Source organism: Mauremys reevesii, linkage group 18, assembly GCF_016161935.1.
Source record: "Mauremys reevesii isolate NIE-2019 linkage group 18, ASM1616193v1, whole genome shotgun sequence".
Taxonomy (NCBI): Eukaryota; Metazoa; Chordata; order Testudines; family Geoemydidae; genus Mauremys; species Mauremys reevesii.
Genome location: NC_052640.1, coordinates 8316560 through 8334494, shown reverse-complemented (window position 1 = coordinate 8334494; position 17935 = coordinate 8316560). Strand labels below are relative to the sequence as shown.

Here is a 17935-nt window from a genome sequence, read left to right as displayed (position 1 = left end):
TCAAGTTCAAATCTATATCTGCCTGATACATTCCTGCTATCTAGCCATCCAGTTCTTCTATTGGCGCATACTACCCTAGCATCTGAGCAGTATTTAAGCAAAGACGGAGAAATAATATTTCTCTTTTCCTCCCCAGTAAATAGGAGAACATGCTTGATTAGGATTAAAGTTATTAGTGGGTGCATGCACGTTGTGGGAATACTCATCTGAAGAAATTAGTTTTGTACTTAATTCTGAAGGCAGCAAGATCCTTCAGAAGGGGGAGGGATAGTTCAGTGGTTTGAGCATTGGCCTACTAAACCCAGCATTGTAAGTTCAATCCTTGAGAGGGCCATTTAGGGATCTAGGGCAAAAATATGTCTGGGGATTGGTCCTGCTTTGAGCAGGGGGTTGGACTAGATGACCTTCTGAGATCCCTTCCCACTCTGATACTCTATGATCCATGGTCATCTTCCTCTTGTGGGAGTGAGTTCCCATAGTCTAGGTCCAGATCCTATGAAAGTTCTGTCATTTGTGCTCATAGGCCTCTTCCTACACATGCCTTACCAAAGTCTATTACATCTACACAGTTACCTTTATCAACCAACCTTGTAATCACATCAAAGATTGAAATCAGGTTTATTTGACAAGACCTGTTTTTCTATAAAACCATATAGACTGGCATTAATTATATTCCTATCCTTTAATTCTTTATTACCTGAATCCTGTATCAGCTTTTCCATTATTTTGCCAGGGATTAATATCAGGCTAACTGCCCTATAGTTACCCAGGTCATCCCACTAGTCCTTTTTTAATAATAATAATAATAATATATAATGACTGTCACTCGTAGTGGAGGACTATGACTGGAAATCAGCATCCATGTGTATGGTTCAGGAAACATGCCAGGACACGTTGGTGTCTATATTCCCTCCTACTGTCGGCAGAGGTCATGCAACGATATACTGTTGCATGTTCTGTTTCCATTGTAGCAGAGTGCCAAGCTCGCCTGTCAAGGGACGTAGACTCCCAGGTCATTAAATCCAGCCCGGCAGACTATATGTGCCACTTGATGCAATCTTTGTAGCAGAGTTTGGGACAGCCAGACTTCCTACTGTCTTTTTTTAAATTCACTGTACAGCACTCTCTTAGGCAGGTGATTTGTTATCCATACATATGACATGGCTGACCCAGGCCATTTGCCTCCGTGCTAGCATGGCTTTCACACTTAGCATGGCTGCCAGCTGTAGTACTTCATTGTAAGTGATTTTGTCAGACCATTTAATTCCCATTATGCTCCGTAGGTGGCGATGTTGCAGGCAGTTCAGTTTTTGGATATGGCCAGGTAAAGGGGGCAGGTCTCTAACAATTATAGAAGGCACTAGAAAAGTTCAGAAAAGGGCAACTAAAATTATTAGGGGTTTGGAGAGGGTCCCATATGAGGAAAGATTAAAGAGGCTAGGACTCTTCAGCTTGGAAAAAAGCAGACTAAGGGGGGATATGATAGAGGTATATAAAATCATGAATGATGTGGAGAAAGTGGATAAGGAAAAGTTATTTACTTATTCCCATAATACAAGAACTAGGGGTCACCAAATGAAATTATTGGGCAGCAGGTTTAAAACAAATAAAAGGAAGTTCTTCTTCATGCAGCGTACAGTCAACTTGTGGAACTCCTTACCTGAGGAGGTTGTGAAGGCTAGGACTATAACAGCGTTTAAAAGGGAACTGGATAAATTCATGGTGGTTAAGTCCATAAATGGCTATTAGACAGGATGGGTAAGGAATGGTGCCGCTAGCCTCTGTTTGTCAGAGGATGGAGATGGATGGCAGGAGAGTGATCACTTGATCATTGCCTGTTAGGTTCACTCCCTCTGGGGCACCTGGCATTGGCCACTGTCGGTAGACAGATACTGGGCTAGATGGACCTTTGGTCTGACCCGGTACGGCCATTCTTATGTTCTTAAGACAAGGGTGCACGACAGCTCTGTAAACTTGACATTTTGTAGAGACTTTGGCCCCCCCGTCTTGTCCAAAGTCTTTTTGTAGATGACAACTGAAAACTGAGGCAGCTGATTTTAAGCATGTTGAAAATTCTTTATCAATGCTGGTGGCATCAGTAACTGTGCTACCGAAGTAGCAGAAGGACTTGACATTGTTTAATTGGTAGCTGTTCAATTTTAATTCTGGTGGTGATGGAACTTATGGATTTCTGCCAGATGGTTGATACAGGACTTCTGTTTTCTTTACATTAATACAAAGCCCAAAAAGGGATACAGCATGGACAAAGGAATTCAGCAAATGTTCCAGGTTGTTCTTGGAAAGGGTGACAAACACTAAGTCATCGGCATCCAGGAGAGCCTTTATTTCACTTTCCTGGGATTTGCTTTTAGCCTTGAATCTATGGAAGTTTAGAAGTCTGCCATCAAATCGTCGTGTTAAAGTGACACCTGTAATGGTAGTACATGTGGTGACTTCTAGCACACCAGCCAGGAACAAAGTAAATAAGCACATGGAGCTTTTTAACTCCATGAGCTATAGAAAAGGGATCGGATAAGTCAGCACCCACTGATACAAGGGCCTGCACATTGTCAGGGAAGCAGTGTATGAAGTTTATTAGTTTGTCAGGGCAGCCAAACTTTGCAAGAAGGCACCAAACAGCAGAGCATCCAACGGAGTCAGAAGCCTTACTGAGGTCAACAAAGGCAATGTACAGAGGCAGTTCTTCAGCAGCTTTCTCCTGTAACTAGCGTAGGGTAAATATCTTATTGGCAGTGCTGTGTGATGAATAAAAATCACACTGGGACACAGGGAGTATATCATCTGCAATAACCTGAAGCCTTTTCAGCAACAGCTTACCAAGGAGCTTACCAGCGATGGAAAGGAGCGAAATGCTACAATAATTGCCGCAATCATGTCTGTCCCCTTTATGCGTCTAGATTGTTACTATTTGGCATCTTTGAAATCATGGGGTAAAACCTCATTTTCTCAGCAGAAAGTAAATAGGCGTAGAAAAGCTTTGTGAAGTTTAGGACCACCATGTTTCAGCACGTCAGCTGGGATTTCATCAGCTCCAGCTGCCTTTCCGTTTACCATTTTCATAAGTGTATTATTAGTCTCCTCCAAAGTTGGTGGATCTTAGTGTTCAAATCGAACTGGTCTTTGCTCGATTGAGTCTACTGTTTGATCATTTGATCAACTCATGATTGAGAAGAGTCACAAAATGTTCTTTTTGTCTTTCTAGTATCATACTCTGCTCAGTCCTTTTTGAATATTGGCACAACATTAGCGCTCCTTCAGTTTTATAGAATTTCCCTGGTATTCCAAGATGTATTAAAAATTAACACTAGCTGGCCAGAGACCTCCGCAGTCAATTCTTTTAGGACTCTTGGATGCAATTTCTCTAAGCCCGCTGATTTTAAAATGTTCATCTCTAGTAAATGTTGTCTAATATCCTCCTCAGTTACTAATGGACTGGAAAGTACTTAATCATCCTCATGTAAGAGTACACTGTCTGCTTCTTTCCAAATACAGAACAGAAATATTTATTGAAAACTGCTGTCTTTTGTGCATCATTAACAATTTTATCATTACCATCTAGTATGGGGCCTATACCATTGTTAAGATTTCTTTTGTTCCCAATATACTTTAAAAATTCCTTATTGGCCATAGCCTTGCCAACTGTGGATTTACTACTGGTTGCATGAGATCTCCAGCGGGTGTCTCCCTAATTGAAGTTCCCCATAACAATGCTATTTTTCTTTCCACACATTACAGACATATATAACATGCTGTCTTGTTTGACTGATCCCAAATGATAGTGGAGTGGATTCAGTTATATTGAGTTGCCAAATTGCATGGTGCGCACTAGGATATTTGCACTGCTGTGTGTACAGATATCGGCATGCATGTATGTCTGAACTTTTGTGCATCTGTGACAAACATCTCTGTGGACATACTTGTGTGTTCACACGTGTGTGCACACAGCATGAGTACAGACACATGAACCCAGATGAATGCACAGTTGTTACTTCTGAGGGTATTCTGTGCCAAAAAAAATAAAAATTCTGCGCACAATATTTTTAAATTCTTCAAATTTTATTCGTCAAATGTGGAGGCTCTGGCATGGCATTGGGGAGCACGGCTCACTGGCTGCACAGAGTGAGAGATCACTGTGCAGCTCCCCCTGGGATATGGACTCAGAGGAGAGGCTGCACCCAACTCTGACACAATGCAATGATGGGGCCTCCCCCAGAAACACCTGAGGGCTCTGCCCCTCCATGTGGGCAGGCAGGCAGGCTCAGCAAGGCAGGATTCAAGTTTGGAGGGGCTTATTGTGGGGGGATCCAGGTGTGGGTTGAGAGGGTTCTGTGTGGGGCAAAATGGGTGCAGGCAGCTCAGTGGGGGATCCGGGTACAGGGGGATCTGGATGAATAGAGTCTTGGACGGTTCTGGGTGCAACAGTAATGGAACTCTGCAGGGGGGTCCAGGTGAAGGTGGTTGGGGCTCAGTGGGGTGGGGATCCAGGTGTGGGTGGCTCATCAGAGTGGTCCAGGTGCAGGGGGAGTGGAGCTTTTCGGGAGGGCTTTGAGTGCAGGGGCATTAGGCTTGGTAGGAGGGTCTAGGTATGAGGGGGTCTGGATCCACAGGTGTTGGGCAGATGGGGGGGAGCAGCTCCCCATACAGGGATCCCTCTCCCTGCAACTGAAGAGTGATGGGTGCAGGAAGTGGTTGGAGGGGGGAGTTTGCGGAGTTTTCTGCAGCTGAGGGAGAAATCTGGCAGCGGGTCTGACCTGGCCCTGGAAGCCATGCAGGGGAAGAGGAAGTCCTGTCCTCCCCAGTCCAGTCGGGACTAGCAGCTGTGCCTAGCGCAGGGTAGGAGCTGGGTCTTCCCTAGTGCCACCCACTGCCCCACAGTGATTTACCTCTCTGATAGCTGCCCTGGCCACCCAAAACATACTGCTGGAGAGGGTTGCATGACCGTTCTTGTAGCTTCCCTTTGCTTCATTTTCTGCAGGGAAGCAAAGAAATCTGCGGGAGACATAAATTCTGTCTATGTGCAGTGGCGCAGCATTCCCCCGGGAGTAAGCTGTGCTCACACTTATATTCATGCATTTATGCACAGGTCCATACACAGCTGAATACATCTACACAAACATGAAGATTCACACACACATACACAGCACCCCCAGATGCCTTTACAGTTTACCCTCTCAGATATAGCACAGCTAACCCCAGCTCTCATGCACAGCTCTGCACATACTTGCCCAGCTCCTATGCACAGTTATGCACACAAGCATGACCACATAGGAAGTGTGAAAAATCAGGCGAGGGGTTGGGGGTTAATAGGTGCCCATATAAGATAGAGACCCTAATACCAGGCCTGTCCCTATAAAATCGGGGCATCTGGTTACCCTGGCGCAGACAAACACGCTCAGGTGCGTGCCCAGCTCGCCCGCGCAGTTGCAGGTGCACACCCACCCCCACTCAGGTGTGTGCACCCTTGCGAGGGGGAGGGTCACACGCTCACGAGGACGCCCAGCGCTCGGCCACGCGCACGCACGCGGGAGCACGCCCGGCCCCTCCGGGTCAGCGGGCGGAGATGAAGCGGCAGCGGCTGATTAAAGCGGGGACCTTGTTGCCATGGCAACGGAACTGCTGTCGCTGCAGCCGCACCTGAGCTCTGCGCCTGCGCCCCCGCCCCCCCACTCCCGCCCTGCCCCCTCCCCGGGGAGCCGTCTGGCTTCGCCCCCCGCCAGTGCCCCGCCCGGCCCGGGGAGGCGACCCGCAGCCGGGTAAGTCTCCGCGCGGGGGCTGGTGGTTCTGGGCCCAGAGGGGCCCTGCCGGGGGCTGGCCCAGCCCCGCCTTGCGCTCCCCCCACCCGGTGTGGGGCCGCGGGAGAGAAGGAGCCGCCCCGAGAGGCTGGGGTGTCCCGCGTCCGTCCCCCCCGCACAGACAGGTGGGGGCTGGGGTGTCCCGCGTCCCCCCCCCCCCGCACAGACAGGTGGGGGCTGGGTGTCCCGCGTCCCGTCCCCCCCGCACAGACAGGTGGGGGCTGGGTGTCCCGCGTCCCCCCCCCCCGCACAGACAGGTGGGGGCTGGGTGTCCCGCGTCCCCCCTCCCCGCACAGACAGGTGGGGGGGCAGCCTGAGGGGCTGGGTGTCTCGCCCTTCTCCACAGCATGGACAGGTGGAGGGCAGGCTGGGGGCTGGGTGTCTCGCCTCCCCCGACAGACAGGTGGGGGGGCGGGCTGGGTGTCTCGCCTCCCTCCTACACAGACAGGTGGGAGGGCAGCCTGAGGGGCTGGGTGCCTCGCGTACCTCCTTTGCATTCCCCCTTAGCAGGGAGAGATGGGGGGCAGCCTGGGGCTGGGGACGTCTCACCCCTTTTTCCACACATACACGAGTGAGGAGGAGAGCAAGGGCATCAGGTGAAGACTTTTTTCCTGCCCTCGTTGGGGATGAAGGTGAGACACTCCCTTACTACTCTCACTAAAGTAGTGGTTCTCAACCACTGTGTCTACAGACCTCGTCTAAGGGGTCCGCAAAAGGTGTTTTTTCCCAAAGAAAAGTGGTTTTCAACCTGTGGTCCGGACACCTGGGGGTCTGCAGACTGTTTAGATTTCCGCAGGGGTCCTCATCTCTATATGAAAGTTTTAGGGGACCGCAAATGAAAAAAGGTCGAGCATCACTGCATTAAAACATTTCCTCCTGCCCACGCCTAGCAGAGAATAAAGCTGGGTGTGCAGGGCAAAAGCTTTCTTCTCCATGAATGTGTATGTGCAGGGACTGCAGGGTTGTAGCAAAACGATTGCCTTCCACTTCTGTGCGCCTTTGCAGCCCCTGCTGCAGTCCGCTGGGGAATAGGAGGCGGGCATGGGGGTTATTCTGCTGCCCTGTTACTCCCTGGCTAACTCACTGACAGGGGCGTTTCTTTAATTCCCTGTTCCTATTTAGAAAACACAAATCCATTTCAGTGGATGGACTGAATTCTTCCCTGGGAGGGGAGGTGGCATGTCTGCTTGTCTGAGACCATAAGGTATGCCATGGGGGGTACCTAATAAAAGAGGAAACATGAAGGACAGTGTTGCCTTTGAGCTTTAGGGAAGTGACATTATTCTCCTCCTCTTCCGTTGCAGTGAATCTGTAGGGTGGATGAAGAAAGAAAAGATGGAAGGAATGTGTGTGGGGAGGGGAGGGGTGGAATCTTTATTCAAGACGAGGTATTTTATGTAAGGAGAGAGCCCATCATTTGTGGAAATAGTAGCAAGGAGTGCAAAGCTTGTGTTTGGAAATGGAGTGTCTTCCAGCAACCTAGCTGCTGTATGTTTATCGCCAAACCCAAGAACTAAGGTGGGACGGAGGGCAGGGGTCCTTGCATGTTTGTATGTTGCCACCATAAATGATAATGATATGCTTTTTTAATGTAGTATATTAACTGTCAAAAGCTGAAGTAAGGACAATAAGATAAAAGGACACGGGGCTGTGGCAGCCCTGAGGGTGGGATTGTAGAGTTCTGAGCTGCATTGCAGGTGCATAAGAAATATCCAGAAGACTTTGTTTGGATGGGTAAACACTTGTACTAAAATGTGCCTTTGTTGATGTTTATACAGTAGGAATTATCCCTCTTAATATTTTAAAATTTCATTTCATGTCAGTGTGGCTGTAGTGCAGTCCCTCCTTATACTGCTTGTTGGCTAGTAAATATAGTCCTTCAGGGTGGTACAGTAGTATAACTGTGAACTAGTAAGAGAGAATTATGATCTTGTCTTAGTTTAATATAGATGTACATTTATGCATTCATAAAACTATACATATCCCAAGGTTCATGTAACTGTTTAAAACTATTGATACACTGGAACAGCTAATAAAATGACAAAAATAAGAAATCTATCCATTAAATCCCATATATGTTATCTGTTATGTTGAATATTAAAGCTGTACGTCGACTCTATGAAGTATATTGAGATTTCAGTGATGTTTTGTTGTTCCATTGAATTTTCAATTCAAAGGCGGGGAGGTCATGATTCAGGAAGACATTACATGCCTAAAAATATATAAAATGAATAATTGGACAAACTGGTGCATAACTGCTGTAGCTATTACTAAGTGTACTGCGTAATATATGTTAAAAGCATTGTTGCAGGAAGAACTGTGACAGCCAAGCTAAATGCTGTATATAAGATTCATAATAACCAAGTTGAACATTAAAATTGTAAACAAGTAATTTTGAAAAAAAATTACATTTCATAAATTTGATTTCAAATTTTAATAATGTTATCCTTTTTAACAGCAGTTTTAAAATTATCAAACTGCATTTTTCTTCGGCATAATTTGTAAAAAATAAAAACTTTTTTCAATATGGCTCATTATTAAAATCTAAAACCTTTTGAGAATTACTGTGTATTCATTCGGAGGAGTCATCAGTGAGCCTTTGTCATCAGTGGGCAGAAAGAAAATTCCCCTCTGGTGTTTTTCCTGTAAGGAATGCACTTTTTGAACATTGTATATAGCATAGTAGGACGGACTAGGATTGCAGGTGGAATAAACTAGCTTGCAAGCTTTGCTCTTGATATAATATTTAGCCTGGCATTTTCTTTATTTAGACTTTTAAAAGTACCGAAAGATGTCTAAGGAATATTTAAAACCAAATGTAAAATGGTATCTACGTATTATTTTTATAGCATCAGGATCTCCAGTGTATACTTGGTATGTATGTAAATGGACAAATATAAAATAATCCATCTTTCTGCCTGAGGTCTTGAACATGTCATCTCATTATTTTTAATAGTAAAATATTCTAAATAACTAATTTTTAGAAGCAAACTAGTCTTATTTCACCATGTTGAATATAACTTTGATCTTTCATATTCCCGAAGTACTGTTTCTATAATACTTTGAAATCTTTTGTGCCACCAGCTAACAAAAATGACTTAATTGATCAGTTTGTCAGTAATTAATAGTAGCATTTTTTTGAAGTGTGATGAGGTATTAAGATCAGTGATCCAAATGACTTAATCGTAATATTGGATGCTTTATGGGAATACTTAGGCATGTACTGGCCAGAGAATAGTGTCTGTAGCTTTCTTGTTCCACAGTCTTTTCCTGTTCTCCCTTTCTTGATTCTAAAAGGGGTTTAGGAATCGAAGATCTGAAAAAAGGGAAGACATAGAAAAGGAAAAATAGAGGTTTTGTAAGATGGTTCTACTAAGTGACTCTTATTTGAGGTCTGGCTCTTTATGCAGGCTTTTTCATGTCTGTTTATTGTAGTGCACAGTAAAACCATGCTTTTGTGTCACAGCAACACCATTATTGTATCCATAGACAAAAACACCCATACACACCTTTTGTAGATTCTGCTTTAAGGGATGAGAATATTTTACTATAAATTAATTGTACAAGCTAAATTAATATTGAATATTGTACAATAAACTAGTTTTCCAGCAGCTCCTGCCATACCCTTTGTAATAATTGTGCTGAATGATGCAGCCCAGAAGCGTGGAAGGAGTTAAACCGTGAGAGGTTGCCCATTGTTTGTAGAAAAAAATCTTATTACAACTATATAACTAGAACTTGTTGATTCCTTTTGCACCTACTATATGCCAAAATAAAATTTCTGGGACATTCATTCCCTGGCCCATTCTTGTTTTAGTGCTATATTTTAATATTTTTGTTTGAATTTTAGAGTAAGGTAATTCACTGAACATTGCTATGCTTTGAATTTCTTTGTTTCTCTTTGCAAGGGCCAGTGTTTGCCTCTCTAATGAACTTCTTGTAGCTGATTACAATATCTGTTACATTGATTAGGCAATATTAATACTGTTTCTCTGCCTAGAAGAGGATGTAGAGCAATACCCATAGTTCTGTCTGTATTTCTCAGAATCTTTGTCACCATTGCCTGAAGAAATTACTTCTCAGGGGGGATGCTAGTATTATATCAGTATTATAGCTCAGCTAGTTGGAGAAGTCAGCTAACTGGATTATGATAGTTCTGAACGTAGGATAAACACTTGAGAACTGTTGTACTTAAATACAGTTCCCCTCCTTCATATTAATATGTTCATAAAGCAACAATATAAAAAATATTGCAAATACATTTCTCCTGTTATATTTTGGGGACAGTCTTCCATTCAGTGAATTCAGTTGTAAAATTCTCATTGACTTGACTTTGGTCGGAATCAGGCCTTTAAAATACTAGGAGATTAATATTAGAGCACTGGGAGTCCTAGGATCTTGAATTGGTCCACCAGCACTGATCGTGTATCAAATGTATTTTTAGTTAACAAAAAGAGGCAAACATTTAACATTAACTGCATAACTTTTTTCTTTCATGTTGCTTGTTACTCCTGGAAACAACAGATTTCTCACTTGCAGGTAAAGTAAACACAACACTGTTTCTGCAATGGTAGATCTAACTCAGTGCACAGCATCTGTTCTCTGGTACAACTCATGCTGAAGATACACATTGTTTGCAAAATGGGCCTTTAAAATAAAACACACTGTGCTCAGAACTATGACAGACATTCTATAAATTGTTTTCAAATTAACCATTTAAAAAAAAATCCTGTTTACTCTCTGTTTTCTCTTCAAAACTCTATCAGCTGCTTGCAGACAGTGGGTAGGCAGTTTTCCTGTGAAAATCTGTGAAATCCTTTTGCATGTTAACCCTACAAATGTAGCACTTTCTCTTGCTGTCTTAACTATTGGAAAGCAAACTCCATTTCAGGTGGGAACCGGAGTTAGCCCAAAACAATTAAAAACAGAATATGTTGTTTTGTTTCCAGTTACTTTTAAAGGTTTGGTTCAAATTGTCCACCCCCTATTATATCTCTAGTCTGCATAATTTAGGAGTATACAATAGCTGGGTGTAGTATTAATAAGACATCTGTGAGTGTTTGTGTTTACTCTTCTGTTTAAAAAAATAAATAAATCTGTCATTCATGTGCTGTTCCTTAAGTGCATTTTTTTCAAATAATACAACCATTGTTTGTCAAATGGACCTTTTGCTCTTAAAAATTTTATTTTGAGCAGAGTAAGAGAAGCAAAAAAATTGAACGTTTGTAGTTCTAAGTCATTATTCTAAAACAATGGAGTGTACATTTATGAAACAGTGTAACAGGAGGTAGATGAACAGGTAGTGAAATTTTTCACTGTTTTACACTATTTCAGTATTTTACTCAAAAAATACAGTTAAGTATATTAGAAGGCTCACTGCCTGCAAGTTATCATCAAAGTGAAGCAATTGAACATAGGTATAGAATTGTTGTCATTTGTGTTCTGATTTGGATGTGCAGATGCCTTCTTTGTAAATGAATTTGTGGTGCTGAAAGACTCCAGCTTGTTTTTCCCAGATATGTTTTACATATATACTAGATATAGTTTATACATTCCTCAGAGTAAACTGTTGATCGCTGTGCGCAGGTAAAGGCATTTTGGCTTGTAATTAGGTTGTATAGGGAAATAGCTCCAGATAATATGGGGAAGGAGTCCTTTTCCCATAAAAACTAAACCTAAAACAATGGAAATTAAACGCAAAGAACTAGTGTTAATGAAACATGAAAGTTGAAAAGTCAAACATTCAGAATCAGTGCATTCCAAAAATGATGGCAAATCCTTTCCTCTGAATCTCTCCTGGGATTCCCACAATATTGTCAATATAAACTCTTCCTTTAAAATAACATGAAAATATTGGATCTGAGTTCATGAGGGATTACTGACACCTGAAATATCCAAGAGATTTGGTTTCTCTATATTTTAGAATCATATTTCTAATTTAAACACCATTATAGTTCCAAATGTATGTACAGAATACATAACACTCAGAGTATGTCCTTGTAGGAAAAATTCTTTGTCTTCTAAATAATTTAGGGCCTGATCCTGCTTTTGAATTTTTTGCTTTCATTTTCAAGGGCCTCTTTAATGAACTTCTTGTAGCTGATTACAAATTCTGTTACATTTATTAAGTGATATTAAAACTGTTTCTCTACCTAGAAGAGGATGGAACTTTTCTTTCTTTTTCACTGACTATGGAATTGTCTCCAGTAGTGAAAATGACATATGGTAGTTGTAATATTGCATTGCTGTCCGCAAATCTAATTCTATTCAGGGCTGAAGGCAGAGCCTACCCTTTTGCTATGGCTTTCCCTTAGCCCTGATGGAAATTACATTAAGTAATAAACCACTGTCTGGTCTCAAAATGGAGGAGAGAGAAATGAAGTGATGCCCTCAAGGAGGGGCCTGCTACTGGCATAAGGAAGAGAGAGCTCAAATCTGTGCATACAAGCTAGTTGAAATTAAACATTTTTTTAGTCAAAAAATGATTCAATTTTTAATGAAAAATTGTAGAAATGTTCATGCTTCGTGAAATTGATTTCCTTTTTTAAAAATGTTTTATCGGAATGATTACTGATATTTTCCTCCTTAACACTTTGAATGAAAATTTCAGAGTTCTATTGCTGAAGTAGACTATTTTTTTTTCCTGACCAGCTCTATGCCTAGGGAACTGGGATCCTATAGTAATGGACATAGGTCACAGCCTATCTACATAGGTATTTATACTGTCTCTGGCACTCCTGATATTGTACAGAATCGTTTGCCCATGATGATGTTGTCTAATACCATCTGTGAATCACTCCAGTGCTGGTGATGTCTTTATGTATATGTCACAGTATTTCTCTGACCTAATAGAAGCTTGCTTCAGTCTGTTCTGATTTAATTGTGGCATCTATGGGACTTGTGTAGTCTCAGGGGGTGAGAAGGATTGTATAATCTTCATTTGAATCATCCTTGCCAATACTTATGATTTTAAGATAGATTGTGTCAAATTTACAGGAATTCACTGAGGTGTCTGTAAAGAGTACAAGGTGGCTCATCTTGTTCATTTTCTGAACATCTAGGAACTTTAAATTGTTGCTATCAAGACTGTCTCCTCTTAATTGATCTTCCTGCTACTATGCTGGGGAGGCCACATATGTCTGTCTGGAAAACAGCAGGGGAAAATCCCCTTGTAAAATAACCACGAAAAATGTTAGAAATGATTTCTTAACAAAGATAGGACTATATTCTCATTCTGAGGGGAGGAAAGGATATGTTAATTTTCTCTTTCCTTTCCAGAGACTATAATTATGCTTGATATATAAAATAAGTATTAGAAAAATGTAAGGGCAATGATACATGAATCATTGGTGGTAAAGAGGTGGCAATTTAGGCAGACTTGTATATCTGAGGCATGAGAGACGTTGGCTTAATAGTAAGCATTTTATATGTTTTGTATCAACTAGAGAAAGGAAAATACTTACCATAGACTGTCGGGAGGAAATTGTGTGGTCCTGCTGTTATAGTCAAGGCTTCTACATCACAATTTTTAATCAAAAGGAGAAACCTGTGCATGTCTGTCATATTTTATTATTTTATCCTTTGAGTTGCATGTTTTTCCAGTAACATGAAAAGTCAGTGTGATGGGTTGGATCACAGAAACCCCCTTGGGGCTGCCAACTGATGTGCCAAGACACGCTTGCCGGCCACAAACACAGACCCAGGTCTGAACCATGTCCCGCAAACTGCAAGCTTAACTGAAAGCAAATTAAGAAGTGTTCCTGTCTTTAACACTTAGATGCCCAAACCCCAAATAAATCCGTTTTACCCTGTATAAAGCTTATACAGGGTAAACTCAAATTGTTTGCCCTCTATAACACTGATAGAAATGCACAGCTGTTTTGCCCCCCCCCCCAAGTATTAATACATACTCTGGGTTAATTAATAAGTAAAAAGTGATTTTATTAAATACAGAAAGTAGGATTTAAGTGGTTCCAAGTAGTAACAGACAGAACAAAGTGATTTACCAAGCAAAATAAAATAAAACACGCAAGTCTATGGCTAATACAGTAATAAAACTGAATACAGATAAAACCTCACCCTCAGAGGTGTTCCAGTAAGCTTCCTTGTACAGCAGGCCTGCACAACATGCGGCCCGCGGAGCCTCACTGTGCGGCCCCTGGGGGATTCTAAATTCCCCCCCCCCCCCATGGCGCTCTGCGGGCAGCCCAGAGCCCTTTGAATCCCAGCCGCGGCAGGGAATCAAAGGGCTCTGCGCTGCCCGCAGTGGCGGCGGGCAATCAAAGGGCTCTGGGCTGCCCGCTGCGGTGGGGAGCCCAGAGCCCTTTAAATCCCAGCCACAGCCGGGAATCAGAGGGCACTGGGCTGCCTGCAGCCGCGGGGAGCCCAGAGCCTTTTAAATCTCAGCTGCCGCTGGGAGTCAGAGGGCTCTGCGCTGCCCGCAGGGGCAGGGAGCCCAGAGCCCTTTGAATCCCAGCCCCTGGCCGCTGATTGCCCCCTCCCCAGACCCCTGCCCCAACTGCCCCCCAGGACCGCCACCCCCTATCTAAGCACCACAGGTCCTTGTCCCCCCGATTACCCCCTCCTGAGACCCCTGCCCCTGGGGACCCCAGCCCCTATCTAAGCTTCCCTTCTCCTTGTCACCAACTGCCCCCTCTTGAGACCCCACCCAACTTCCCCCCAGGACCCCACCCCCTACCTGTCCCCTAATAAACCTCCTGGACTCCCATGCCTATCTAATTGCTGCCTGTCCCCTGACTGCCCCTCCGAACCTCTGCTCCATCCAACCCCCCCTGCTCCCTGTCCCTTGACTTCCCCCCAGAACCCCCGACCCCTTCTCCAACCCCCAAACTGCTTACTGTGCCACTCAGACCAGCGTGTCTGGATCCGTGCAGCTCCAGACAGTTGCTGCCATGCTCCCCCATGGAGCCCACAGCCCTCTCCCACCCCCAGCACCTGCCTTCCAGATTTGAACACCTCAAAATTCAGGAGTGCTCAAGCTCAGTTTGGGCAGCTTTTACTTCATTTCTCTCAAATCAAATATACGGATCCACTGTAACTTGCTGTAGAAAAAGTAGGATACAATTGAGCAAGAAATGCTTATTAGGACTGGAATTGCTATTTTCAACAGCCATTGCCTTTTTGTTTGTTTGAAAGGAAGACAGTGAGATTGCATTGGCAAATTCCCCATAGAAAGAAAGAGTGGAACAAAAGAATAATAAAGGCACCTCAACTTTTCCTCATTTATGGAGGACAGTCTTATAATATGCATCCAGATATCCTCCAATCACACAAGCTGAAAATTGTTCCACTTTAATGCAGCTCTGTAACCATATGGGAACCAATCCTGTCTGTGTTTTGTGCACATCCAAAATTCCTGCTGAATGACCTGCCCTGGGAGCGAGTTACCAGTGACCCAGGGCTGGGGCGGCAGGAGGTGGGGGGGGGCACTGGTGGGGAGGAAAGGGGGAAGCCCAGCGCTGGGGTGGCAGGGGGTGTGGGTGGGGGGAGAGCCCAGGACTGGGGCAGCAGGAGGGTATTGGGGGAGCCCAGGGCTGGGAAGGGGGACAGCCAATTTTTTGTTTGCTTGGGGAGGCCAAGAACCTAGAGCCGGCCCTGCCGGGTTCCCCCAGCCGCCGGAGCCCTGGGCCCTTTAATTTGACCCTGAGGGCTCCCAGCCACCTCTTTAGCTGGGAGCCCCTGGTTGATTTAAAATAAAGTATCACCTCCCCACCCCCAACCTTCCTTTTTGGCCCATAGCTGTTTTGGTGGGGCGGCGCTGGGGAAGGAGGGTTTGTTTCCGCAGGGCTGGGCGGCCCTGGGGCTGGGTGTTTCCTCGGGCTGGGAGGTTTCGGCCCTCAGCTGTTTTCTTTGGAGGAATGTGGCCCTCGCCGCTTTACGAGTTCTGCAGGCCTGTTTTACAGACTAGTCTCCTTCTAGTCTGGGTCCAGCAATCACTCACACCCCTATGGTTACTGTCCTTTGTTCCAGTTTCTTTCAGGCACCCTTTGGGGTGGAGCTGCTATCTCTTGAGCCAGTTGAAGACAAAATGGGATTTCCCACGGGCTTAAATAGACTTTCTCTTGTGGGTGGAGGCCTCTCCTATGTGAAGTCCAGCTCCAAGATGGAGTTTTGGAGTCACATGAGCAAGTCACATGTCAGCAGCCATTGCCCACATGCTATCTTGAATGTCTCCAGGATGACTTCTTATATTGATTGGAGCCTTCCAAGATCCATTGTCATTAAGTATTTCTTGATTGGGCACTCTGACCAAATGCTTTACTAAGGCTACTTAAAAACCAAGCAAGTTCATAGCGAAGATTCATAACCTCGAACTCAAAAATGATACATGCCTACAAATTGGATGAATAGATTCAGTCGATCGTAACCTTTACAGAGATGTGTTATATGGCATATGTAGAATAAAACACATTCCAGTTATATCATATATACATTCATAAGCATATTTCCATAAAGCCTTATGGGGTGCACCGTCAGTCAGTTTGACAGGAACACTTTTGTCATCTGTGAAACTGAAGCTGACTGGAAAGGGTCTTCCAAAGATACTCTGTGCCCCTGCTTTCTTTAGGTGACTTCCTGAAACTGGATTTGCTACAACACCTAAGAAAATATTCTGACAGCTTGTGGTTTGTTTTGATCAAGTAAAAAATTGGCTCTCAGATGAGAGGAAGTTAGTGGCCTGCCTGCATAAATAGTGTATTCCAGCATAAGATCTGAATGCATATATGGAGGGTGCTCAAGTGCTTGGTATGTCTGGAGATGGATGGAATGGGTACCATCTGGAAAGAGATGACTTTCTTGTTTAACTGATCTCCCTCAGTCAAAAATAAAACCTTATAAAAATCGCTCGTTATCTTCATTCCGGTACTGTCTGAATATGCTCTCCCTCCTGGATTCTAAACTACCATCTCTCTGCTCTTATCTTATGATGTGAGTGTTATATGAAGGCATTCCAGTTTGTCCACAGGAGCCTGATACAGAGCCAGAAAAGGCTTCTGACTCCCTCAGAAATATTTTGAACTACATCCAAACACTTCAGATCAGAAGGGGCCCTTCTCTCAGCCCTGCCTATCATTTGTGAAGCAAGAGTCCTACTTTTGTCAACTCTTTCAGTTTAATTTATTTTACTTTTTGGTTTAAGAATCTTTTTTTTTTTTTTTAAAGAAAAAATACTCTGTAGCACTGAGACTGATCTACCATGAAGCATTTTTTTCTCGTATGCCACAATAGAGTGGGATTTGCCCTCTGAGAGCTGCTGAATATGTCTGCTTTTGACTTGTATGAAGATTTCATCTTGCATAATATAGTTCATTTTGGCAGGTAACACTGCATCATCCACATACAGCCATGCTGACACTGAGAGGAGCCAGGAAAACATTCACTTCTTGGGGTGGGTAAAAGAATTTTAACATTTATTTAAGATTTCATCGTGGAAGGTGAGTGAAGTCTTGGACTGATTCTTACCCAAACAAATCTACTTGCATGTTCCTTTCGGTGCACCTGAAGGAATGTTGTTTGATTAAATTTGTCTGTTCCTCTGTCTCTAGGAAAAAGGAAATTGGGAATCTGTGTATGTCCATAAATCTTTATGGGCAGGTTGGGGCTTGATCCTGCATTTCTTATTATATTTACATATTTTTCCTTTTGGTCTCCATTGAGACCACCACTTTCGTCTAAAATCTCATGGGTTTAAGGTGGAACACTATACATTTGTCTAGATAAAAGAAGTAGCACAACAGTGCCTTCATGCTCATTGTGCTAATGCCAGTATGAAAACCATAAGGGTATATCTACAGCAGTGGTCCCCAACCTTTTTCATCTGGCGAGTGCCAGACGAAGGACCGTGGCGGCAGTGGAGCATCCGCCGAAATGCTGCTGAATTTCTGTGGCGTTTTGACAGCGACGCCTCTCAATGATGCCACTTGCCGCCGACAAGAGACATCATCGAGAGGCATCGCCGCTGAAATGCCACAGAAATTCGGCGGATGCTCCACCACTGGCCAGGACGCGGGTGCATTTAGATGCCCCCGTGGGCACCATGTTGGGAACCCCTGATCTACACTGTAGCTGGGAGAGAGCCTCCCAGCCTGGGTAGACATGGT

The 17935-nt window shown here is 43.9% G+C and overlaps 1 protein-coding gene across 5 annotated transcripts in view; it reads left to right on the top strand.

The window, feature by feature from the left end:
• The window catches only part of CCDC92 (coiled-coil domain containing 92), a 198553-nt gene that overhangs the window by 167929 nt on the left and 12689 nt on the right, over positions 1-17935 (top strand). Inside the window, exons 1-2 of one of the 5 annotated variants that reach the window (XM_039505090.1) lie at positions 5729-5774; positions 6936-7017. The exons of 1 other annotated variant lie outside the window; for it this stretch is intronic. Coding sequence is in view for 1 of the 4 variants with exons in the window: in XM_039505087.1 (XP_039361021.1) it covers positions 5623-5774 (152 nt within the window). In the remaining 3 variants the exon portion in view is untranslated. Of the gene's footprint in view, positions 1-5538; positions 5775-5915; positions 5939-6320; positions 6446-6935; positions 7018-17935 lie in introns of those variants that run through there. 3 more of the 5 variants (XM_039505087.1, XM_039505091.1, XM_039505089.1) reach the window with 3 other exon arrangements.